The sequence below is a fragment of the Hemitrygon akajei genome, chromosome 21 (assembly GCF_048418815.1).
Source record: "Hemitrygon akajei chromosome 21, sHemAka1.3, whole genome shotgun sequence".
Taxonomy (NCBI): Eukaryota; Metazoa; Chordata; class Chondrichthyes; order Myliobatiformes; family Dasyatidae; genus Hemitrygon; species Hemitrygon akajei.
In genome coordinates, this window is record NC_133144.1 from 31,462,340 (window position 1) to 31,489,351 (window position 27,012).

Genomic DNA, 27,012 nt, shown 5'->3' on the forward strand with positions numbered 1-27,012 from the left:
GATCTTCTGGTTGTTTGTCAGACTGGAGTCCTGCTAATGCAGAATGGAATTAACACAGAATAGAATCAGAATGGATTATGAAAGGAGAATCACTTTTGACCAATCTACTGGAGTTACCCAAGGATGTGATTTGAATAGATGAGAGATTTGGATTTGGTGGCTCATTTGAATTTTTGAGAGGCTTTCAGATTGGCCCTCCACAGCATGTTGGTAAAGAAGATTAGAGCACGTGGACTTGGAAGTAATGCACTGACAATCATTCAGAATTGGTTGTTGGACAGAAAACAAAGAGTGGGAGCGAGCAGATTCTTCTCAGGTTGGAGAAACAGGAGACTGCAGATGCTGAAATTGGAAGAAAAATCATCTTGCTGGGGGAAATCTGAAGGTTAGGCAGTGTATGTGGGGGAAAAGAATTGTTGGCATTTTGTGAAAAGGCTCTATAGTAAGACAACCTCCTTATGGCTAACTATTATAACTGTTAGTAGCTATATCAGTGGCATGACTGAGAGGAACAAATAGCACCTGACACTAAACTTCAATGGAGGAGGATGTAAAGAGGCTCTAGATGGGTGTATAATATGAGTGGGTGAGGACCCGCCAACTGCAGTTGTAATAGGAATGGTGTGGTCAATTTATGTGCATTTGTGCATTCACCGCCCTTAAGATAGCAATACCACAGTTAGCAGCAAATATTGAAAAGATAAGCAAGAGGGATGTCCAGAATTCTCCCTAGATCATTGGAATATTTGAAGAAGTACTGTACATACATTTTTGAAAGTTCAAGTTACAACGAAACTGGCACAGAAGGATAGAGGCCCCGGGCAGAGCAATCATGCTCATAGTGAGTGTTGGGGCGGAGTTTATTTCTGCCCCCTTTTTCTTATTCTCTGTGGTTCTTACAGTTCTGCTGACAGAAGCAATGTAGAATCAGCAGAGGATGGTCCCCGTCTTCCAACCTGCCCCTTTGTGAGTGAGTTTGCAATTCACAAAATGGCCTCATAGGCCATCTTGATCCCACGGAGCAGAACAAGACGGTGCAACAGCGGGAGCAGAACCGCCTGTGCCGTTCCTCCTGCACGGGGAGGCGGGACTGCGAGCGGTCCTCCCCGCCGGAAGGGGCGCTGCCGTGCAGTAGCTCAGCTGATCACACCGCAGGCAGAGAGATGGCGGCGTTCCTGATTGCGGTCCTATGTTTCGGCGCAGGTCAGAGTGGGAAATGGAAACCGAGAGCGCGGAATTAGGATCGGGAATGGGGTGGGGGTGCAGGGAGTCGGGATCGGAGAGACCGGAGGTGGGTAGTGGGAGTGGGGGCCGGGGGAATGCGGGTGCGTGATCGGTGGAGCTGGGACAAAACCCCTTTCAAAATAATAATGGGGCTACGGGGACGGTTTCACCGCTTCGTCCTCGGCGAAGCTTCTGGTCGCTGTTCCCCCACTGGAGGAACAACGTTAATGTCGCTCGCTCCCCAGCCTCCTTCCCGGCAGCTGCTTTGCCGCAGTGTGTGGCCTTCCCGACGGTTCTCCTTAACTCTGCCTGCCGCTGGCTCACGGCGCTCATCCGCCTGTTTCCGACTCCCTGCCCACTCCCCCCAATACTTGTTGATTCAGCTCAAGTGATTTTGCTGTATTTCAGCCGTGAGTGTGACTGCTCACTCATGCCACCCCATAGGAAGCAATTGCTTTGACTGCCGGTGTTGCAGAGAGCAAGCATGAACATGTTCAGTTCTGTTGGCAAGCTGGGACTTCAGTATTTTACACTTATACAAAGGAATTGGGTGAGGACACTAATGGTGGAGGTGTTAAAGTCACTGATTAATGATGGGTGGGAAGTTATGAGGAGGACAGGAGGAGGCTAGAAAGGGATGGTTCAGTGAGTGACGAAGGTTTTCCAAATAGAGAGTAGTGTGAGGAAGTGTGAACTGTCCTTGACTTGGAAAAGTGGGAATCTAAATGCTGAGAAGTTGGTGAAGCATTTGGATGTCTATTTGCATGATCTATTTGGATACCAACACTGTTATTGTAGGGGTTTGAATATAAAGCTATTACTTCAATTGCACAGGATATTGGGCCACATTTTGATTCCTGGTTGACAGTTCTGATCTTATTTTAGGAAGGATATTAATAGATATTGGATGTTGTTCATAGAAGGTTTGCTAAATTTAAACTGATTTGCTGTTTATTTGGACAGGAGAGGAGGGAGTGGATATGGGGCATTTTGTCTAATTATAAGATAATTATTAAGAACCATTTGAACCTCCTCAGATGGTCCCGAAGATCAAAGATGACAGGGTTCCACTCTAATTCTGTTACTGTGAGGTAGCTGATGAGATCAGAATCACAAACTACCACAAATGGCTATGATGACAGTGAGGGAGATGATAGGCTTCCTCTGCCATTTATTGATCATTTATGCTCCAATAAAAAGATGCCCCAGGCGCTGCTCTATTTTGAGCAGTCTTGGGTCAAGGATTCTCATGTTGGTGAAGATGGTTCATTTTCTCAAGGATACTTTGAGAACATCCTTGAATAGATTCTTCTGTCCTCGTGTTAAGATCTTCCAGTGACAGAGTCAGTCATAGAATCATACAGCACAGAAACAGACCCTTTCCTAAATATGTAGCTATCCAAGTGTCTCTTAAATGGGGTTAATCTACCTGTCTCAACTACTTTCTCTAGCATCTCATTCCATATACTGATAACCCACTGGGTGAAAAGGTTGCCCTTCAAGTTCCTGTCAAGTCCTTATTACACCTATGCCTTATAGTTGTTGATTTCCCAACCCTAGAAAAAAGACTGTTCATGTTGACCCTTCCTATGCCCCTCAAGATTTTCTACAACTTTATAAACCACTCCTCCTCCTCCAACACTCCACTGAGAAAAGTCTCAATCTAAACAAGCTGCCCCCATAACTCAATCCCTTGCATCCCACCATCATTTTTGTAATCTCCTCTGCTCGTAGCTGAATGGCATCTTTCCTATAGCAGGGACACTAACACTAAATATGGCCTCACCAATGTTTAATACAACTGCAACATAACATCCCAGCTCCTATACACAATATCCTGACTGATGAAGGTCAGCATGCCAGAAGCCTTCAAAAGCCTTACTCCCTTCTGTGTCTACCTGGGATGTCATGTTCAGGGAACCCCTAGGTCCTCCTGTTCTATAACACTCTCCTGGGATGTACCGTTCACTTGTGAAAGTCTGACCTCCTTTGTCTTCCCAAACTACAATACCTCACACTTATCCGAATTTAATTCAATTTGTCATTCATTGCCCCATATACCCAGTTGACCAAGATCCCTCTGTAGATCCTGAGAACCATCATCATTGTCTATGCCATATGCAAATTTACCACATCATTTATATAGGTGACAAATGATAGGCCTAGCACCAAAACCATGAAACACTGTTAGTCTCAGGAAGAGTGCATGTGATCTTACAGCAGCCTACCATGAGTGGTGTTATTAAAGGCCTTACCGAAATCCATATGAGGCAACATCTGCTCTTCTGCCCATCAGCCATTATGATTACTTCTTCAAAAAACTTAGTGAAGTTCATGACATACAATTTCCTAACCATAAAGACATGCTGACTATCCTGATCAACTGCTGCCTTTCCAAATGGTTGTAGTCTAATAATTTAGCTACTACAGATGTTAGGCTTACTGGTCTATAGTTCCCAGGTCCCTTCTTACATAAAAACACAACATTAGCTTTCCATAATGTTCTTGGATATATCTGATAAGGCCCTGGAGATTTATCTACCTTCATACCTCCTCTGCTGTAATGCAAACTATACCCTAGACATTCCCAATAACTCTTTAAGTTTTCATATCCTTCACTATTAATTAAAAAAAGTATTCATCCAGGACCTTGCCCACCTCCCGTGGCTCCACACATAAATGTCCTCTTCTCTCTAGTTGTTCTTTTTCACTGAATGTACATAAAATCCTTTGGATCTACCTTAACCTTTGCCAAAGTTATCTCATGCACCCTTTTACCCTTCTGATTTCCTCCTTCCACCTGCATCAGTTATACTACTCAGGAATTCACTAGATCCCAGTTGCCTAACCTATTCTCTCTCTCCCTTCCCTACCCCTAGCTTCCATCTCTAAGCCCGTTTCTCCCCCTCCCCAACTCTCCTTTACCCTCCTCCCTCACCCTGACCCCTTTCTCAGCTCTCCCCTCTTCAGCCACCCCCACTCTCCCACCTACCTCACCTCTCCACATGATCTACCACACCTACACTTCCCCCAACCCTCTCGCTACCCACCCCCTCCCCTCCAGCTCCACCCTCTCGCACCCCCAGTTCCACCCTCTCACACCTCCAACTTCCCCATTTCCCCCCTACCCTCCTCCTAACCCCTTCACCCCGGCCCCCTCCTTCCTCCTCCCCTCTCCCCTCCTCCTCTACCCTCCCACTCCCCACTCACCCTCCTCCTTGCCCCCTCCCTCCACTTCCTTCTTCCCCCTCTCTCTCACACACTCACACACATTCTCTCAGCATTTTAAGTTTTGAGATGTTCATAACTAAATCAACCACTGGTGATCTCTAACACCGTAAACTATACTTGTGTGGTGGAGCAATTGCTGATGCAGGAGAAAATTTCACATTGGAACTGAAATTGTTGTCTATTTTAAGCATTTCAGAGAAGTTAGAATAAGTTTCAAAACTCTTGCAAGTAGATTAAATCCTAGACTATGTGCAATCCTGCCACATGATGTTGGATGCTGCGTTGTCTAATCATGTGAATGTGCAGTCACCAGCATGTGACTGATTTTCAGAGTGTGAGCTAGTTCCAGTTTTCTGTTCCACATTCTTGTAATTGTTCTTTGTGTTGTATCAGCATGTTACAAGTAAATCATTCATTGTGTGAGTTGACGCATTATGTGTAAGCTTTTCACAGGCCTTTCCCAACATTTCATATTTACTAAATTATTTTAAGGACGTTAGTGGAGGATGCACTGTGAAAACACGCTGAATTGTATTCACTAGGGTTGGAAATTGTTTCTTTGTTCCCACCACTGCCTCTAGCAACATATTACAGATTACATCCACTCTCTGTGTTGGGGTGAGGGCAAGAAACCTTTCCTTTCAAAGCTGCTTCTCACCTTAAACTTAAATGCTCTTTGTTTTTGATATCCCTACCAAGGAAACATTTTCTGTCTTAGCCCATGTATACCTTTTAAAATTTTATATTACCTTGTCAGACCATCCCTAAACCCTCCTTCTCTCAAGGGAAAATAGATAGATAGATACTTTATTCATCCCCATGGGGAAATTCAACTTTTTTCCAATGTCCCATACACTTGTTGTAGCAAAACTAATTACATACAATACTTAACTCAGTAAAAAAAATGTGATATGCATCTAAATCACCATCTCAAAAAGCATTAATAATAGCTTTAAAAAGTTCTTAAGTCCTGGCGGTAGAATTGTAAAGCCTAATGGCATTGGGGAGTATTGACCTCTTCATCCTGTCTGAGGAGCATTGCATCGATAGTAACCTGTCGCTTAAACTGCTTCTCTGTCTCAGGATGGTGCTATGTAGAGGATGTTCAGAGTTATCCATAATACACCTCATTCTATCTAATCTCTCCCCATAACCAATGCACTACCCTGGCTAATCTCCTCTGCACTCTCTCCAATCACATCCTTCCACAAGTGGGGTGACTGAAACTATGCACAGTACTCCAAATGTGGTTTAACCAGCGATTCTTAAAAGTTCCCATAAGACACAGGAGCAGAATTAGGCCATTAAGCTCATTGAGTCTGCTCCACCATTCGAACATGGCTGATTTATTTTTGCTCTCAAACACACTTTCCTGCCTTCTCCACATAATCCTTGATACCCTTACTAATCAAGAACCTATCAATCTTCAAATATACCCAACTATTTGGCCTCCACAGCCATCTGGAGTAATGAATTCCAGAGATTCACTACCCTTTGCCTAGAGAAATTTCTCCCCATCTAAAATGATGTCCTTTGATTCTGAAGCTATACCCTCTGGTCCTAGACTCTCCCACTGTTAGAAACATCCTCTCCAAGTCTATTCTATCTTGGTCCCCCCACCACATTTTTTAAACTCTAGTAAGTATAGACCCAGAGCCATCAAACACTCCTCATTAACCCTTTTATTTCTGGGGTCATTCTTGAAACCATCCCTGGATCCTTTACAATGGTAGCACATCCCTTCTGAGATAAGGGGCCAAAAGTACTCATAATACTCCAAATGTAGTCTGACCGATGCCTTATAAAACCTTGGCAGTACATCCTTGTTTTTATATTGTAGCTAACATTCCATTTAGTTTCCTTACTACAAACTTAACCTACAAGTTAGACTTAAGGGAATCCTGCACTAGAGTTCCTAAGTACTTTTGCACATTTGATTTCTGAATTTGTTCCCTATTTAGAAATTCATGTACACCTTTATTCCTTCTACATGAGTGCTACTTTTTTCTGCCCATTCTCGTAACCTGTCCAAATCCTTCTGTAGACTCCTGCTTCCTCAACAAGACTTGCCCCTCCATCTATCCTTTTGCAGCATAACATCCCAACTTTATATTCAATAACCCAACCTATGAAGGCAAACATACCATACCCTATCTGATTGCATTGTCAGCTTCAGGGAACTGTGGACTTGAACTCCGAAGTCCCCATGTTCATCAACATACTGTTAGTGGTAGGACATTAAGGAATATGCCCTATCTTTATTTGAATTCCCAGAACACACCACTTTGCACTATTTGAGATTGAATTCCATCTGTGGGTACACTGCCAATCTGATCTTTGTCCTACTATATCTTTAGACAACAGTTCTTGCAATCCACAACACCAATTTTTGTGTCATTTTCAAACTTAATCATACGTCATACATTCAGATCTAAATTGTTAATTACATTCGCGCGCACACGCACACACACTCACTCACTCCTGTGCCTAATAGAGTGACCACTGAGTGTATGTTTGTGATCTTCTGCTGCTGTAGATGCTCTTCTGCACACCACTATTGTGTGCAGTTGTTGGTCAGTGTCGACCATGGATTTTGTTACTAGCTGTCAATATGATACACCAGTGCACAAGCAAAGGCAGTAGGATATGGAGAGCAAAATATTGCTCACGCAGCAGGCTCCCCCTCTCTACGCAGCTGATGAATCCACAGGAATGGCAAAGACCGATAACAGTTTGAAACCAGAGGTGTCACAGGAGTTGCCAGTCAGCATAGAACTCAATGTGGGATTGCCTTAGGGACTCCAGTTTCAGATTTTTCCCTCAGGATTTACTCCCAAAGCCTTCCCCATGATTGGCCATAGCCACAAGGCAGCAGAGGTTGAGATCAGAGTTTTCCTTCTAGATGAGTTGCCAACCACAGATAACAAGCCCCATCCGCCCAAAGTGACTGATTTTAAGGTGCCAGCAACGTGCCTTTGCCCATTCTCCTGTCAGCAGAAATAGTTATGCCAGGCTTAGTAATTAAATCACACATTGAAAGCCAGGAGCTATTGGAGATCCACTCCATTGGGAGCATTTAATAGGTAGTGGGAGCTCATCCCCTCTGTCTCCCCTGGCTGTTGTAACCCATAGTTATTTGAGTTACTGTCATTTTCCTGTCAGCCTGAACCAGCATGGTCATTATTAATGAAGTATTTTTTACCCATAGAACTCCCACTCACTGGGTATTGTTTTGCTTTTTGCATCATTCTCAGAGAACTCTAGAACTGTTGCACGTGAAAATCCTAGAGCAGCAGTTTCTGAGATACTCAAACCATCCTGTCTGGCACCAACAATCATTCATCTGTCAAACTCATTTAGATCACTTATGTAACCCATTCTGACATTTGGTTTGAACAACAACTGAACCTCTTGACCATGTCTACATGCTTTTATGCACTGAGTTGTATTTGTGTACTTAATAAAGTGGTCACTGAGTGAGTATGAGGGTGTGTGTGTGTGTTATATATAACATCAGAGGTCCCTGCACTGATCCCTGTGGTACATCACAGGTCATAGGTTTCCACTGAGAAAAAGCAGGTCAATACTGAATCCAGTAAGCTAGCTCACCTTGGACCCCCCCCCCCCCCCCCCGAATCCTTAATTGTCTGGACTGGCCTACCATGTGAGATCTTGTCAACTGTCTTACCGAAGTCCTTTTTGACAATGTTTTCTGCCTTGTCTTCATTTAACTTCTTAGTTACTTGTCAAATCTAAGTTCAAAGTACATTTCTTATCTAAGTATTTATACATGATACAACCTTGAGATATGTCTCATTGCAGGTGGCCACAAAACAAAGAACCCATTTAAAAAAAAAGACCGTCAAACATCCAATGTGCAGAGAGAGAAAAAAGTGAAAATAAGTGTTCTGAAGTGAAGTCCACAAAGAGCAAGGAAATACAAGCACCCCCTCACTGCCCCCTTTTCTTTCTTACTCCCTTAAAAACTCCCACTACCCCCGAGGGTGGGGGCAAGATCGCCGACTTTGGGATCTGCTGGTTTAAACCTTTTCAAGCAGTGTGAACAAAACACCTTACCAGGATATTGGTCTCTTCCAATTTCCCTACCAAGTCCTACCAATCCCAGAAGCAGTACCAATGATAACAAGAATCCAAAGCTCTCCCTCCTAAGCCTGCTTTTTACCCACATGTTCATACTTTCTACCCTCATTAGCACGTGGTTAGAGTAATTGTGAAGTTAAGGACTGAGACATCCTGCTGTTTTTTTCCTACCTAACTCCCTTGAGGCATTGCCTCTTCTAAATACAGTCGGCCCTCCTTATCCACGGATTCAACCAACTGTGGATCGGGAAAACCCAGAAGTTCTCTCTCCAGTACTTGTTGTTTGAGCATGTATAGAATATTTTTTCTTGTCATTATTCCCTAAACAATACAGTATAACAACTATTTCAATAGCATTTACATTGTATTACGTATTATAAGTAATCTAGAAATGACTTAAAAGTACAGACAGTCCGGGTTATGAATGAGTTCTGTTCCTGAGTCGATCTTTTAAGTCAGATTTGAAGTCGGAACAGGTACATCTAGTATTATTTAGCGTCAGTTAGTCAAACGTTTTTCTTAGTATATAGTACATATTTTATCTTGCTATGCATGCATATGCATATGCTATGCATATAAAACAATTATATGTTTCAATAATTGAACCACTGCGTTGCTTAGTAATAATTGTAGCTTTCATCGGGGCAGGGCCTTTCACATGCTCCATTAAAATTGTTCTGATTGGTGACGGACTGTAGCCTAATGCTTTTCCAATGACTGATGGCGTTTCACCTCTTTCCAATCGCTTTATTGCTTCCATCTTATTTTCAATCATGATCGTGACTATTTTCGTGAACAGAAACACTGTGGATTCAGAGCTTCACCGCCAGGTCCTAATGTCCACCGCAATGAACATGTTAAATAAAGTCTGGGGTTCCGCTGGGTTCTGAAGACCACCGCACTGAGCCAGGTTAAATAAGGGACTTGAGCATCCGCGAGGGGTCTCGGAACCAATCCCCCACTGTTAAGGAGGGCCAACTGTACTACCAATGGTGGGGAGGGATGTTCCCATGATGTATTGGGCAGAGTCCACAACACTGCAGTTTCTTACATTCCAGCACATTCAAATTGCTGTACCAGACCATGATGCAACTGGTTAGGATACTTTGTAAGATGCATCTGAGCAAGTTTGATGACCTAGGTTCAATTCCGCTGTCATCTGTAAAAAGCTTGTATATTCTCCCCTTGAATGTGTAGGTTTCCTCCAGGTGCTCGTGTTCCCTATCACATTCCAAAGACACATGATTTAGTAGTTTAATTAGTATGAACAGGCCCTCATTGAGCAGAAGGGCCTGTTACCGTGTGGTATGTATAAATAAATAATTCATGTATAACTTATGTTCTTTGTGTTGTTGTTTGAATCTACATGTCTGTGATGCTGCTCCAACCAAGTTTTTCATTGTTACTGTATCTCACCATACTTGTGTATAAGATAATATATTAACTTGAAAGGGAGTGAAAAATTCAGGAAAATTATCACAAGGACTGTTGTAGTTGTAGGCTGATATGGGGGCCGGATGTACATCATCATAGGATCTTATAAAGCAAGTGTCCAATGAGGCAGTTGATCCATTGGTTTTAATTTTACAAAACTCCTCAGTTTCAGAAGGTTCCATTGGATTGAAATTTCCACACCTCAAGCTTTGAAATTATGACCCAGGTTCATGTTAGATTGAACATTGTTTACAAAATGAACTCCAAATTATTTTTTCCCCTTGGCAGCTGTGGCCAAACCTTTCTCAGGACAGGAGCGATGTGCGGAAGGGCCACCATTTTGGTGTCAGGATGTAAAGACTGCTTCAGAGTGTGGAGCTGTAAAGCACTGTCAGCAGAATGTTTGGAGACAACCAACTGTGGTAAGTTGATGAGAAAATTTGCTGCTGTTACCTTATCAGTCACAAGTTTTGTGATCATGTGGTTTAATCGACAATATTGTTAATTAATAAATGGTTTTGGTGACATTTGTTTTCAGTTAATGATGGTATCAACTAATGAATTATCTGTTGTCAATTTAGATAATGATCAAAAGCTGGAGTAATTAGAGATCTTCTGTTGCAAAATATTGATTATTTTCCTATAATTTGCTTGAATGATTCTTCACATCACAAATGGATTGCAAAGTACAATATAATAATGATTTTCTCAAGTAATTCCTTGTCTAAGTGTGCCAGTTGGCCTCACAATGGTCTATTGGTATATCTGCATTTTTGTGTTTTCCTTACCCTTAAAAGTTCAAAGTAAATTTATTATCAAAGTACATTTACATCACCACATACAACCCTGAGATTTGTTTTCTTGCAGGCACACACAGTAAATCTAAGAAATACAATAGAATAACAAAAAGACCATACCCATTACAACAAACAAACAACCTTTTGATTTAAGAGCCTGATGATTGAGGGGTGATAACTGTTCCTGAACCTGGTGGTGTGAAACTTGAGGCTCCTGTGCCGCCTTTCAGATGGCAGCAGTGAGAAGAGAGCATGGCTTGGGTGGTGGTTGTCCTTGATGATGGGTGCTTTTATCTTCCAACAGCTCTGTGTGTAGATGTGCTCAACGTTAGGGAGGGCTTTACCCATGATGGACTGGGCTACATCCACTATTTATTGCAGGATTTTCCTTTCAAGGGCTTTGGTGTTTCTCTACCATTCCATGATGCAACCAGTTAGTATACTCTCCAGCACACATCTATAGAAGTTTGTCAGAGATTTAGATATCAAGCAAAAGTTTGCACCTTCTAAGGAAGTAGCAGCACTTTCTTCGTAATGGCACTTAAATGCTGGACCCAGGACAGATCCTCTGAAATAATAACACTGAAGAATTTGAAGTTGATGACCCTCTCCATTCCTGTTCACCCAATGAGGACTGGCTTAAGGACCCCTGGTTTCCTCCTCCTGATATCAATAATCTTGGTCTTGCTGACATTAAGTGAGAGGTTGTTGCACCACTCAGCCAGATTTTCAATTAAAATTCTTTAATTGCAGTGCATTGTATATCAGAGGTGATGTGATGTATGATGTTTTGGAGGTGAACAGATGAGCTCAGTGATGATAGCATTGTGAGGTCTTAAACTCAACTTGCAATAACACAGAGGTTGCTTGTAGACTCGTTCTCTTTCAGGCCATTTCAGAAGTAGAGCAATAATGTTTGTCATATGGATAGGAGACACAGTGCCGTCAGTTTTCCTCATAGTTAGGGCATATTTACTCATCCTCTGTTACTTGTCAGATCTGGAAGAACAGAGTTGGATGAAGTGAAGTTAGGAGACATTACCTTGCTCATGGAAACTTTCAGTTTTTTCCGATGTTGCTTCATAAAAAATGAAAAATTAAAGGGTCTGAAGAAGAAGCTCAAGAATGGTACCTGAATGGTAAAAGAGGAACTGATGTTGGTGACTTAGTTGCTAAGGTCGGGAAGAATCTTTCAGCAACCTTCAACAACCTATCTGCCAAAATCAGGTTGTTTCTGTGAAATATTGAGGCAGGAGCCCACGAGGACCATCTGGTGCTTTTCTGTGAAGCCCTGTCAGCTGAGTGACCTGAAAGCTGCATTGAGGAACTCTGTCATTTGAGAGATTTGTGTATGTCATCAGTTTCTCAGTGTGTCAGAGTCACAGACTAGGTTCATCAAGAGCTTCCCCAGGATGTTGCTCAGAAGGGTGCATTAACTATAAGGAGAAGTTGCGTACACTTGGATTATTTTCTCTAGAGCATTGAATACTGCAACTTGATAGAAGTTTCTAGAATTACGAGAGGGTAGATAGTGAGAATTTTTTCCCAGGACGGAAATGTCAAATACTAGATGGCATAGCTTTAGGTTTGGGAGGAATGTTTTTAAAGGATATTTACGAAGCAAGGTGGTAGTTGGCAGGAATGCAGTGACTGGAGAGGTGGTGAAAACAGATGTAACCGCAATGTTTAAGAGGCGTTTAGACATGCACGTGAACAGACAGGGAATAGAGGGATACAGATCCAGTACAGGCAGATGGGATTATTTTCCTTCATGGCTGGCACAGACACTATGAGCCAAAGGGTCTGTGCTGTACTGTTTAATTATTATTTGGTGGGCCAAATCAAATTGGCAAGTATAGCCTTGAGATATAGTCATTACTATTTGAAATGGTTCTATGGATCAAATCATTTCGGAACCAACCAATGTTGCAACTATTTTAGATTTGAATTTGTGTAATGAAACTAGATTAATTGGCGACAGATGACAGAATTTCAAATTCACTTTGAGGGTGAATGACAGGGGTCTGAAACTAATGTCCTAAACTTGAAGAGGATTGCAATAGAATGAGAGCACAGTTGGTTAAACTTGGTTGGGTAGATAGATTCAGAGATAACACACTGGAGCAGCATTGGCAGGCATTTAAAAGATACTTGTGGTTAGAATAACATTAGCCATGCCTTTATTAAATGATGGAGCAGATTTGGACAACTTATCAAGAAAAATTTTGACTGAAACATAAGATTTTTTTCCCCCACAGCAATGGAATCTAAAACTAGACTGTGCCAGTCTAAGGTGAGAGGAGAGAATTTTAAAGGGAATCTGAGGAGTAAGTTTTTCATGCAGAGTGTTAGTGAATATTTGGAAAGAGCTGCCAGAGAAGGTAGAAGATGACAATTACAAAGTTTAAAAGGCATTTGGATAGTAAAGTAGTAGAGGGATATGGCTGGAAGCTGAGCAAATGGGATTGGACTAGACAGGCATCAGTGTGCTTACAATTCTGTGAGAATTTTACTGAAATTATTTATCATGTTTAAACTGAATATAATTTTGTGCTGTATCTGATCAAGCCTTATCATGGGAATGTTGTTTATCTGAGGTCTGTGTGCGTTCACTGAGAAGCCTACCACCATTTCAAGGTAATAGCAGATATGCCAAGAATATAAGGTAGCATCAACAACAATCTGCAATTAAATATTACATTAACTCATTTATATTGGGTGATGCAATGGCCTGTACTCTGAAGAAAATGTTTAATTCAGGATTCAAGATTGTTTTCTGTCATTTCCAGTGTAAAGGAGATTAAAATAATTGTTACTCGGGATCTGATGCAGCACCAAAAAAAAATAAGATAAAGAACATAATAATAAAAAAATAATCTCTCAAATCCGTCTACATCCTTACCTCTAATGTTTTCACTTCTTGACCAGTTTAGCCAGATCTCTGGCTATAAACTTAACTTACATAAAAGTGAACTTTTCCCAATTAATAAAGAAGCACAAGAACTAACATTTCGTGATCTCCCTTTTAAAGTAGTCCATAATCAATTTACTTATCTTGGAATTACAGTCACAAGGAAGTTTAAAGATCTCTTTCGTGAAAACCTTGCCAATCTTTCATATATTATAAAACAGAGTCTGGTACAATGGTCACCTCTATCTATGTCTTTGGTAGGTCGTATTAATGTTGTTAAAATGTATGTTCTCCCCAAATTTTTATACTTATTTCAATCTATCCCAATTTTTATTCCTAAATCTTTTTTTGATTCCTTAGACTCTACTATTTTGTCATATCTGTGGAAGAATAAGCGCTCTAGAATTAATAAAATCCATCTCCAAAAATCTAAAAAAGAGGGTGGCATGGCTTTACCTAACTTTCGTTTATATTATTGGGCAGCTAATATACGTTGTGCTACCTTTTGGTCTTTCTTCCACGGCCAACCCGAGTGCCCTAATTGGGTGGCAATGGAGTTGAGCTCCACTAAAGAATTATCTATCTCTGCACTCCCTAATAGCCTGCCCAGATTAATAGCTAATCCTCTTGTTAGACACACTTTGCGTATATGGGCTCAGTTTAGGAAATGCTATGGTTTCCATGGTTTTTCCATTTCCGGCCCTGTCGCACATAATCACCTTTTTTTACCTTCTACATACGATTCAGCATTCCATGTTTGGTATAGGAAGGGCATTAGACATTTTGAAGATCTTTTCATCGATAATTGCTTCGCTTCTTTTCAGCAGCTCTCTGCTAAGTTCAATCTGCCCAATGCTCATTTTTTTAGATATCTCCAAATTAGACACTTTATTGCTCCTTTAATTCCTAACTTTCCTGAAATGCCTGCGAAAAATGCTATGGACTTATTTCTTTCCATTAATCCACTAGGTAAAGGTTTAATATCAATTATTCGAGATAAATTAGCAGCCTTACGACGGGCCCCTGTGGATAAAATTAAAATGGCCTGGGAGCAGGATTTAAATACCTCCTTATCCGATGAGAGCTGGGACTCGATTCTCAAATCGGTTAACTCAACCTCTCTTTGTGCTCGCCATTGCCTTTTACAGTTTAAGATTGTTCATAGAGCCCATTTGTCTAAATCTAAACTATCTCGATTCTACCCTAACATTAGTCCGCTCTGTGATAAATGCAAGAGGGGCGTGGCCTCTCTCATCCATATGTACTGGTTCTGTCCTAGCTTGGAGAAATTTTGGAAAGATGTCTTCACTACGTTATCGTGTATTCTGAATCAGCACCTAGAACCAAACCCCTTAATTGCTTTGTTCGGTTTCTGGGGCGAGACAGATCTACGTCTGAGTCCGACCAAATGCCGAATATTATCCTTTGCCTCTCTCCTGGCTAGACGCTTGATCCTCCTTAGATGGAGAGATGTCGCCCCGCCCACTCGTGCAATGGCTTAACGACATCATGGCCTGCTTGGACCTCGAAAAAATTCATTATTCAGTTCTCAATTTGGATCTAAAGTTCCATAAGGTCAGGGGACCTTTTATCGAGTACTTTCATAACCTTCCTCTTGACTAGGGTTTTTTGGTCCCTTGCTTTCAGCTCCCTTTTTTTTCTGGTAGTAGGCATTATTATCCTCTGTTGCTAAGTGTATTCACAGTCTGGGAGTTTGATTGTCCTGAATTATACTCTCTATATTGTGTTGTGGTTGGTCTGGAGTTGTTTTTTTTTGTGTTGTGGGGCTTGGGGAGGATACTAAGTTTACTTGTCTTCAGTTTAGGTGCTTTTTTGTCAAATTCTCTTCCTTTGTAGCATATTGTCATTGTATGCTTAATTTTGCACTGTATTAATGTTCCTCATTGGGATTTGGGGTTTTTAATTTGTAAAATGTATAGAAAAACTAATAAAAATAATTTAAAAAATAATAATAATAAAAAACAATAAATATAAATGCATAAGACAGCTCATATACATAGATTGTATGTCCAGAGCAATCTGATCCTATTGCCTTTGTCTATGCAATCCAAAACCAAGTTCATTTTAAACAGACCTATAAAACTTAATTTGGTATAACCAGGTCCTGTTGGCAAACATAAAATGATCAGTTATGTAATAGTTCTCATTTTACCTAGAAGCACTTTCTCAATTGGACTGAAGAAATTCTGAAAGTCAGAGTGTTACATCATGGAAGCAGTTCCTTCAATCTAACTTGTCAGTGCCGTCTGTGTTGTGAGCTAGCCCCGTCTGCCCTCATATGGGACGTAGCTTTCTAAAATTCTCTTATCCATGTACTTATCTTTTCGACATTTCGACTCAATCACTAGTTTTGGCAGCTCATTCCAAATATGCAGCACACTTTGCATGAAGAAGTTGCTGTGAATGTCCCTCTTAAATTTTTCACCTCTGATCTTAAACCTATGCTCTCTTGTTTTTAGCAGCTCATCTCTATGAAAAAGGCAATGTGCTCTCACTCTGTCTGTGCTCATCATGATCCCATTAGGTCACCCTTTAACCTCCTATGTCCCAGGGACTACATGCAACATTCTCGTAAACCTTTTCTGCATTTAACAGATAGTAACAGATTGACCAAAACTGTACACAATACTCAGTGAGGCCTTGCCAATCTCTCATATAAACCAACATAACTTCCTAACACTATTCAATAACCTGACTAACGAAGGGCAGCGTAACAAACATCTTCATCATCCAGTCTACCTGTGTGATGTCATTTTTAACGAACTATGTACTTGCACTCCTAATTCCCTCTGCTCCATAACACACACCAAGTTCCCATTAAGTCCTATCCTAGTTTGAGTTCCCAAAACACACTACCTCACATTTAGGGGGGGGGGATCAGACAGAGTTGTGGTATGCAAGTATGGGTTCAGTGGGGCAGGAACAAGCTGAAACAGTGTGCTTACCTGGACAAGGGGGTTTTACTTCATTCCTCCCCCTTCCGATTTCATGTATCACCTAGTGTTTCTCTCTCCCCTCCCCCACCTTTTAAATCTGCTCCTGTGGCGACCCACTTCCTAGCGCACTCGAACCGCCTCACAAATAGCCAGCGCGCCGGCACAAAGACCAGTCCTAAAAGGGCGCCAGGTCTGCTTCACCAACAAAGGGAAAAGCCCGCGCGGGACTGTGAGTACGTGCCCCCTACAGCATCCGCGCCTGGGGAGGGTGGGATCAGGGAGGCTTTAAAGCGAGGCTGTGAAGTTCGAATAAAATCTTCTTTAACTGCAGTTTACCGACTCCGTGTCGTTATTTTAGCGCTGCGTGTAGCACACCGCTACACTCCCATCTTTTCTCCCCCAGTCCTGCCAAAGGTTCTTGGTCCGAAATGTCACTGTACTTTTTTCCATAAATACTGCCTGGCCTGCTGATTTCCTCCAACATTTTGTGTATGTTGCTTAGATTTCCAGCATCTCTTGTTTGTGATTTGCTACCTCACATTTATCTAGATGGAATGCCACTTGCCAATCTTCAGCCCACATCCCACGCTGATTCAGATTTCCCCTCTAATGTAACATAACCTTTGACACTATCTACAATAACATCTATAATACTATCATCTGCAAACTTAAGAACTGTGCTTTTTATCTTTTCATCCAAGTTATTTATATACATTACCAAAAAAAAGATATCCCAGCACTGACCCTGGTTGCACACCATAAGATACAGGCCTCCAGTCTGAGTAGCAGCCCTTGACCATCACCCACTGCATCCTATCACTGGGCCAATTATCAATGCAATCTGCTATCTCCTGTAAATATATAACCTGCTATCAGCAATATTTCTTTGAAATATTCCTCTTTTCGTTGGAGAATTATTGGCTGTGACTAAGTTCAAGGCGATTCATCTTGCATTCTTACAAGTGTTAAGCTGCTATGTTAGCAGTTAGCAGTGCTTCAGAAAGGTTTGGGCAGCCTTGAAAGATGCCTGTAAATGACTAATCGTGAAAGAAATTGACATTGCTCTAGACTGAGGTCTTTTGTGCCAGTATGCCCCAGATGATCTTGGAGCCATATTTTTTTTTTAAGAAAGAAGCAACTACCACAGTCATTGCATTTGTGTCACCTGTGGGAAACCAATTCTGTTATATAGTAACCTGTACACCTTTCGGACTGGTAAAATTCTTCTCATTTGTAGTAACTTCAATACAAACAGAAAAAGTAATTAACATTAAATATTTGGGGCATCTCTTTTTTTTAACAAAGCCATCTTCCCTCAAGTCATCAGACTCCTCAATGCCCAGAGTCTAGACTGACATCTACATAATTTATTATTATATTGAAATTTGTCCTCTACAGTGCCTATTGTCTTGTTTATTATTTATTTATTTATTCATTAATTATTGTAGTGCCCTGCTCTGTTTTGTGCACTTTATGTAGTCCCGTGTAGGTCTGTAGTCTAGTGTAGTTTTTGTGTTGTTTTACATAGTCTAGTGTAGCCTTGAGTTGTCTCACATAGTCTAATGTAGTTTTATATCATTTCCTGCAGCACCTTGGTCCTGGAGGAACATTGTTTCGTTTTTACTGTGTACTGTACCAGCAGTTTATGGTCGAAATGACAATAAAAAGCGACTTGACCTTGTCGTGATTACTTGAAATGACCAGGAGACGCAGACAATTCTTCGAGAAGTTTAAACCTTTATTTGCAAACAAAGGCTGAGGCAATCAATGAACTTGTCACCGAAAGCCCCCCGAGCTCCGGTGTACAGCATTCTTTATAGTAATTTCTTATCTCAGTTACATTTCGGTTTTATCAGCATACCCAATCAATTTTTAATTGCATATCATCTATACATTAACTAATCAATCGCTTTTGCCTAGCTCTCGGTGTGCCACCATTATTTCTCTCCAGTTTGCATTGGGGCCCCATTCCTGGCCAAGGTTATTTTTTCAGACAACCTCCCTCACATTACATTCCTGCTCGCACCATTCTGTCCGCCACCGTTATCCCTTACTAAACTAAGGCTGAGTATAATACATGGAGTACATTTCAGCAAATTAGTGCTGCTAGCTAAACAGGTGTTCTGTAATTGCCACAGTATGCAGCTAAGAGAGTACAAAGTATCTAGTTAAAACAATACATAGCAAAATGTGTTGAGTAAAATAATACATATTAATATTCAGTACCTAGAAGTGATTACATAGTATAGTAAATAGCTAGTACATAGTGATTATATTTCAGGTATATATAATGATTATGTCAGGTATATTTCTCAATAACCTGAAGTGATGGGAGTCTGAAAGGTGATGCCAGTGGTAGAGGCAAATGCCATAAAGGTGCTTGGATAGCAGAGAGGATATGGACCATGTGTAGGCGGAATGGATTAGATATCATTAGCTTAATTAGTTCATTATAAAGTGGTGGACTGAAGGGCCTGTTTCTGTGCTGTTTATGTTCTTTTATGTTATATGAGAAATGTATGACCTTAAATTACCAGTGGAAATTGTGCTCTCCAAGTTACACTCCTTAAAAGTTCACAGTAAATTGAACAATTTACGGGCAAGGAAGTTGCATAAAGTTATCTTCTGTGGTTGAAGGGAACTGTTCCTGAACCTGGTGGTGTGAGCCCTGAGGCTCCTGTAGCTTCTTCCTGATGGCAGCAGTGAGAAGGGACCCTGATGGTGGATGCTACTTTCCAGTGACAATGTTCCATGTAGATGTGCTCAGTGATGGGAAAAGCTTTACCCGTGTCGACTAGGCCTTATCCACTATTTTTTGTAGGACTTTCCTTTCAAGGGCATTGGTATTTCCATATCAGGCTGTGATGCAGTTAGTCATTATACCATCCACCACACACCTACAGAAGTTTGTCAAAGTTTTGGATGTCATACTGAATCTTCACAAACTTCTAAAGAAGTAGAGGTGTTGCCGTGCTTTCATAATCCCTTATAATGATCACCTAACCATTTATTCTGCTGTATATATTAGTCCAACTAGTCTCATAGGTAACTGAAGTCTCACAGGCTTGCCAAAAGACACTGCAAGACTTTACTGTACCTATGCATTGTTTTGAGTTCCATCCTGTTTGTTATTAGGTATCCAAAACGGGCACTATTCTAGCAGCTACCAGAGATGAACTGGCTTTGTGAGATTGTTGCTTTTACTGATCACCATCTCTACTGAACATTTTTCTATAAACAGTTACTGTCTCATGAGTCCCTTATAATCAATTTTACCCAAACTATTATAACTGGGATGATCAAAACAGATCTTGAATCTACAGTAAATTGCGGTCTGAAATTAAATTTCTACTCATCATTCTCTAAAGTAAGCCCATTACGTCTGCTTGAACAAGCTAATGGGATAATATGTCTGGAAATGTTGAAAATTACTTGTACTTAGGCTTCTCTGGAAGGGCCAAAACAGAGTTAGAGATTTAATATGGCTAGCATTGTGGGCCTTCAAGTGGAAATTATAAAGGTTGATGTTGGAAATATGAAATTAAATAGTTATTGCTAACCTTTTTGGTGCGGTGAATGCACTGAGGATAGGGTAACAAGAGACTTTGACAGAGAACGGGTTTGTGGTAGGTAGGTGCCGCATTTTTTTTAAAACTTTGAATCGTTATGTGCCAGTTACCCACAGCAGTTACTTGTACCAGCTTGGCTAACTGATGAAGAGCTTGAAAGCGTTGGAAACTTTAGATCATGATAAAGAATTCTGAGTGTTGTCTGCAGGCACCAGGGTGATGGAGCAGTGATTGCACGCTGTGGTCAACCGGAGGTCAGCTGGTGGGGCTGGAGGAATGCGGATGATGAACACCTAATACAATCTGTTGCAAAAGCTTGTGCCATGGATATCAACTCCCTGAAATACGTCAGTGGCATTTATATGCACGACTGTCCTAATGGCAGTGACCTCTCTAATGGAGAATTTGATTCTTCAATGACTAATACAACTGGAGTAGAAAATATATGCAATCCACCACATAAACTTTTGATACTAGATGCAAGGTCATATGCAGCAGCTGTAGCTAACAGGGCAAAGGGTGGTGGGAAAAAAACAACCAAAAAAATGGAGCTTAGAAAAATAGAGGGCTACGGTTAGCCTAGTAATTTCTAAGGTAAGGATGTGTTTGGCACAACTTTGTGGACCGAAGGGCCTGTATTGTGCTGTAGCTTTTCTATGTTTTTATGTATTACCTTTTTAGAACAATTTCATACGGAATTGTATAAACTCATTAATCTGGTTCTGAAAGCCAGTTCTAATTCTGTATTTAATCTCTTGGTGATTTTGCTTGTGTCTCTGTTCTGGAATGTGGAATTAAATGCCTAAAAGTGATCTTTTCTGGGACTTACTGGTACATAACTGTGATTATTTCTTTTCAGAAAAGTGCCCCTTGTGATCTGTGCAAGGATGTTATGTCTGTGTTGGGAGATCTTCTGAAGGACAATGCTACTGAGGTACTTGTATGGGATTGTTCTGCACATAGTTCCTCTTTTAGAAGAGCAGCTCGATTTAAAAGTAAATGAGCTGACTCAAGTCATAATGCCCCCATATTAAGATCTTTCTGGTACTTAAAAACCAGAAGCAAATTGTACTTTCTGATGCATATCCATTGAGGCCAGATTCTATGCCAGGTTATGTGCATCCACGACAAAACTGTTGTGCTGCAAGAAGGAATTTCTTGCATAAAACCATCAAGCATAAATGTGATCTTGGGCAAACAATCTGATCTGGTGAAAGCAATTGATATTGACCAGAATACCAAGAATAGATCACTCCTCTGTTCTGCAAAGGTAATGGCATGTCACCTTTTACATCCAGGTGAGGGAGCCACCTTCATTGCTTCTGGTAATCTCACAGTTTAATGTGCTCTCAGTCCACATTCAAACAAGGAGTAAGATTGGAGTTTTACTCCAATAACAGTACACTGAAGAGCTTTCCACTTCATGGGACTTGAGATTTTTCAGGTGACAAAGGTTAATGAATAAATAAATTTGACAAGGTCCTTCATCATTGGCTCATCCAGAAAACTAAGGTGAATAGGGTCCGTGATAACATGACTTTTGCTTTCAGAATCAGCTTGCCTATAGAGGCATGGAGTAGTGTTCAACAGATCTTATTCTGGCTGGTGATTTGTGACTAGTAATGTTCTGCAGGGATCCATACCAGAACCTCTGCCATTTGTGATTGTAGAAAAAACTTGGATGAAATGTGTTAGTAAGTTTGCTGATGACACAGAGATTGGTTGTGTTGTATATAGATCAGTTGCAGATATGGGTGAAAAAATGGCACGTGGAATTTTATCCAGTCAGATGTGCAGTGTTGCAGTTTTGCAGCTCAGATGCAAAGGGCAAAGTACAAATTTAATGCTAGGACTCTTGATGCACAGAGGGATTTTGGGGTCAAAGTCAATAGCTCAGTGCAAATGGCAGCACAAGTTGATAAAAGGCATATGGCATGATGACCATTATTAGTCAAGGCATTGAGTTCAAAAGTCAGGAAATTATGTTGCAACTTTATAAAACTCTGGTTAGGCTGCATCTGCAGTATCATATTCAGTTCAGGGTGGTCCATTACAGAAGGAGGATCTAAAGGCTATGGAGAGGGTACAGAAGAGGTTTACCAGAACCCTGCTGAATTTGAAGGGCATCTGCTATAAGGAGACATTAGACAAGATTGTTTTCTCTAGGGCAATGGAGACTGAGGAGAGGATCTAGTGCTTTCCCGGAACAAAAGCCATTGGCATGTCACGATACCTTTGTGCCATCAAAGTCATTACAAATGTTGAGCCAATGGATTTTGGGACTGCCTGGTGAAGGAAGCCATTGAAATAAAACTAAAGGAAAAGAATTTTAACGAAGACAAAAGTCTCGCTCTAAGTATGAACTGGAATTGGATTCCATACAAGATTGGATGAGGATAACCAGTCAGGAGGAATGGACGATGGGGCTATGTATACCACCAGACTAGGCATGCCCAGGCACCATGATGAAAATGGTAGAGTTTGTAGGAAAAACATCAGTTTTAATCAATACCTGTACCTGTTTGGAAACCTAAGAAGAGTTTATTCAGCCTGATAGAAGTTTGTAAAATTTTAGAGGCATAGATAGATAAGCAGCTGATATCGCTCCCAGAATCAATGTGTCTAATACAAGGGGATGTGCATGGGAGGGATAAATTCAAAGGAGATGTTCAGGGCAGTTTTTTGGTGGTAGATGTCTGGAATGTACTGCCAGAGCATGTAGAGATGTATATGATAACGTATTTATAAAGCTCTTAAACACGTGACTGTGCTTTGGAGGGATATGGACATTACGCAGGCAGAATGAATTGAAGGTTTGGTTTAATGTGCCTGTTTTATCTTGCAGTCGGAAGTGCGAAGTTACCTTGCCAAAGCCTGTGGCATGATTCCAGATGCAGACATGAGAACACGTTGCAATGAATTAGTAGATGACTATTTACCAATCATCTTGGATATCCTCAATGAAGAACTGGTAATGCAAGCTTTCATTTTCGTATAGAATTTGAATTAAATGGTCCATATTTGAAATGAAAACTCTCTCTGGTCTGGTTAACCTTCATCATCTTCCCACTCTACTTGACCAACTTGAAAATGAGAAGGAAACTTCTTTTCCACCAAGCACCAAGCATATGGGGCAAGTTACTAAACAGAGCAAGTTGTTAATCAGAATCAGGTTTATTATCACCGGCGTGTGATGTGAAATTTGTTAACTTAGGAGCAACAGTTCGATGCAATGCATAATATAGAAGAAAAATAATAATGATGATAAATAAGTAAATCTTATTCTGTATACTTTATACAGTATACATATTGAATAGATTAAAAATCATACAAAAAAACAGAAATGCTGTATATTTTTTAAAAAACTGAGGTAGTTGTCCAAAGGTTCAATGTCCATTTAGGAATTAGATGGCAGAGGGGAAGAAGCTGTTCCTGAATTGCTGAGTGTGTGCCTTTAGGCTTCTATACCTCCTACCTGATGATAACAGTGAGAAAAGGGTATGCCCTGAGTGCTGGAGGTCCTTAATAATGGACGTTGCCTTCCTGAGTCACCGCTCCTTGAAGATGCCCTGGATACTTTGTAGGCTAGTACCCAAGATGGAGCTGACTAGATTTACAACCCTCTGCAGCTTCTTTTGGTCCTGTGCAGTAGCCCCCCCACCCCCATACCAGACAGTGATGCAGCCTGTCAGAATGCTCACCACTACATCTATGGAGGTTTTTGAGTGTATTTGTTGACGTACCAAATCTCTTCAAATTCATAATAAAGTATAGCCGCTGTCTTGCCTTCTTTATAACTGCTTCAATATGTTGGGATCAGGTTAGATCCTCAGAGATCTTGATACCCAGGAATTTGAAACTGCTCATTCTCTCGACTTCTGATCCCTCTGAGGATTGGTATGTGTTCCTTCGTCTTACCATTCTGGAAGTCCACAATCAGCTCTTTCATCTTACTGATGTTGAGTGCCAGGTTGTTGCTGTGGCACCACTCCACTTGTTGACATATCTCACTCCTGTATGCCCTCTCGTCATCTGCGATTCTACCAACAATAGTTGTATCGTCAGCAAATTTATAGATGATATTTGAGCTACGTCTAGCCACACAGTCATGGGTATAAAGAGAGTAGAGCAGTGGGCTAAGCACACACCCCTGAGGTGCGCCAGTGTTGATCGTCAGTGAGGAGGAGATGTTATCACCAATCCGCACAGATTGTGGTCTTCCGGTTAGGAAGTTGAGGATCCAATTGCAGAGGGAGGTACAGAGGTCCAGGTTCTGCAACTTCTCAATCAGGATTGTGGGAATGATGGTTTTAAATGCTGAGTTATAGCTGAGCGTACTTAACCTGAGTAGATGCATCTATCAGTGATGGCACCAGTTGGTAACTAATGCACAGTCATTAAAAGGACAAAGTCTTGTCATTACATCAACAACCCTCCAGTGAGGTGCTACCAGTGTGCTAAATGGGAATGAATGAGAACAGATCAGTCAGTTCAAAACTGGACATTTACAATTCTTTGTAGACCATTAGCAGCAGCAGAAAGAAACTTAGGCTACATCCACACTACACTGGATAAATTTGTAACCAAAGCTTTTTCTCTTCATTTTTACCCTCCGTCCACACTAAAACGGCATTTTCATCTCCTAAAACCAGAGCTTTTCAGAAACACTCTCCAAAGTGTGTAATTTTGAAAAAGCCGGATTGGCCGGAGCAGTGTGGACGGGGTAACCGGAGAAATCTAAAAACGCTGTTAGACGGCAGCGTGCTATTTTATTGTTTTCTTGAACGCAACTTAACAATTTCAGAACAGATGGCAACGAGACTGAAGCCAGAAGAGTTAGAAGTGTACTCACCAAATACTTTGACCCATAACTTACTGAATATATAAGTATACTCACTTTGCCCTGTTTTCTGTCCTTGCTCGTATGAAGGTGGTTTACCTGTTTATGCAAGTACTTCTCTGACAATAGATGTGTAACAGCCTAATGTAACATTGTATGCAAATACAAGATAACACTGATGCAGACATGTTTTATACATTTAACAACGTGCTTTATTAATGCAACAGAGTTAGTCAGTTTTTCAATGTTCGTCGTCAGCCGGGTCAATCTGTCCGTGAACTCCCTGTTAGTTGCCTCCGTACGCTCCAGTATTTGTTTTTTTTTACTTCTAAGTGCTCCTGCGCGAGAGCCAACAGCTGTCTGTCGTTTTAAGTTTTTCTAGTCTGTAACTACACAAACGCGCTCTTTCATGGCGAGATTCGACACCAAACATGTCACTTATTTTTGGTAGATGTGTCCTGTGCATGCACAGTAGGAGGAGATTCGCCGAAATCTCCGTTTCAATGTGGACGGAGATATTTTTAAAAACGCATAGTGTGGACGCCTACGCGAAACTGGTGTTTACAAAATTATCCGGTCTAGTGTGGATGTAGCCATAGTCTCTAACCTTGTGGATTGTCTAATGGAAAGTGGTGGCTCCATTACTATCGCCGTCTCTAAAGGTGACATCCCTAATGTCAATGCCACAGAAAGGCTGTAACATTTGCAACCGCTTCTCAGGTTCCTCGTAGCAGTGCCCTTTTCATCTGCTTCATAAAGGGCTTTCCATTACAAGGTCAGGTGGCAATGTTCAATTCTGTACACAACTTATTAGCAAATGAAGCAGCACATGCCTGCGTATATGAAAACAAAAACCCAGACAACATTAAGGCATGGGTTGATAAGTGGTAAGAGACATTTGCCCTCCTGCTCTTGATATTGTGGCATTACAGTTACTGAACCAAAGCACTCAACAGGATTCAGGACAAAGATGGACTCCATCCATGACTCTAAATATTAATTCCCCCCCATCACTGGAGTACGATGTGTATATCTATAAAGTGAACTGCATGTACTCTTTCAGGCCACTTTGTTGTCACCTCCAACCCATTATCATCTGCCACCAAGAAAGATGTGGATGACGTACATGAGCTTTACTTCTGCAGGTTCCCCTTCGAGTCACTTACCAAGTTGACTTGGAAATATATTGACAGTTTTCTCATGATTTGGTCTGAATCCTGGAACCCTTTGCCCAACAATAGCTCTCTAGAACCAGGGTTTCTAGACTTTTTTATGCCATCGGGCCTTACCATTAACCAAGGTGTCTGTGCACCTCAGGTTAGGAACCCTTGCTTTAGGACTACTTTCCCCAGAAGGACTACAGTGTTTCAAAAAGATGACTCTCTTCCATCTCTCTAAGCACCATTTGGAGTTGTCAATAAATTGTGGCCTTGCCAGCGAAAGCCAGATCCCAAAATGATTTGAGAAAAATGTCAAATAAGGCTCAAAAAGGTAGGGTTAGATTAGCTTCATTAGAAGCACAAGTATTAACTATTGAGCTATTGACCAAAAATCTTTCTGTGGTAACTTTCTAGGTACAGAGGAGATGTCGGGTAAGTTTTTTACGCAGAGGGTGGTGAGTGTGTGGAATGGGCTGCCGGCAACGGTGGTGGAGGCAGATATGATAGGGTCTTTTAAGAGACTTTTGTATAGGTACATGGAGCTTAGAAAAATAGAGGGCTATGGGTAGCTCTAGTAATTTCTAAGGTAGGGACATGTTCGGCACAAGTTTGTGGGCCAAAGGGCCTGTATTGTGCTCTAGGTTTTCTATGTTGCTATTTTATAACAGAAGTTATAATCTGTGGTTAATAATGTTGCCTGTATTTCAGCTGATTTGTAAGTAGTGGGCTTTTGTGGAACTCTGTCCCAGAACCTTGAAGGATAATCTTGTGCAGTTGCCCTTTTGTTT

At 41.1% G+C, this 27,012-nt stretch overlaps 1 protein-coding gene across 1 annotated transcript in view; it reads left to right on the top strand.

Annotated features, from left to right (window-relative positions):
• The first annotated feature begins 976 nt into the window (after window positions 1–976).
• psap (prosaposin) overlaps window positions 977–27,012 on the top strand; it is a 64,797-nt gene continuing 38,761 nt past the window's right edge. The window contains exons 1-4 of the mRNA XM_073025083.1: window positions 977–1,203; window positions 10,279–10,412; window positions 21,084–21,158; window positions 23,070–23,195. Coding sequence (XP_072881184.1) covers window positions 1,164–1,203; window positions 10,279–10,412; window positions 21,084–21,158; window positions 23,070–23,195 — 375 coding nt within the window. The 5' untranslated portion in view covers window positions 977–1,163. The remainder of the gene's footprint in view (window positions 1,204–10,278; window positions 10,413–21,083; window positions 21,159–23,069; window positions 23,196–27,012) is intronic.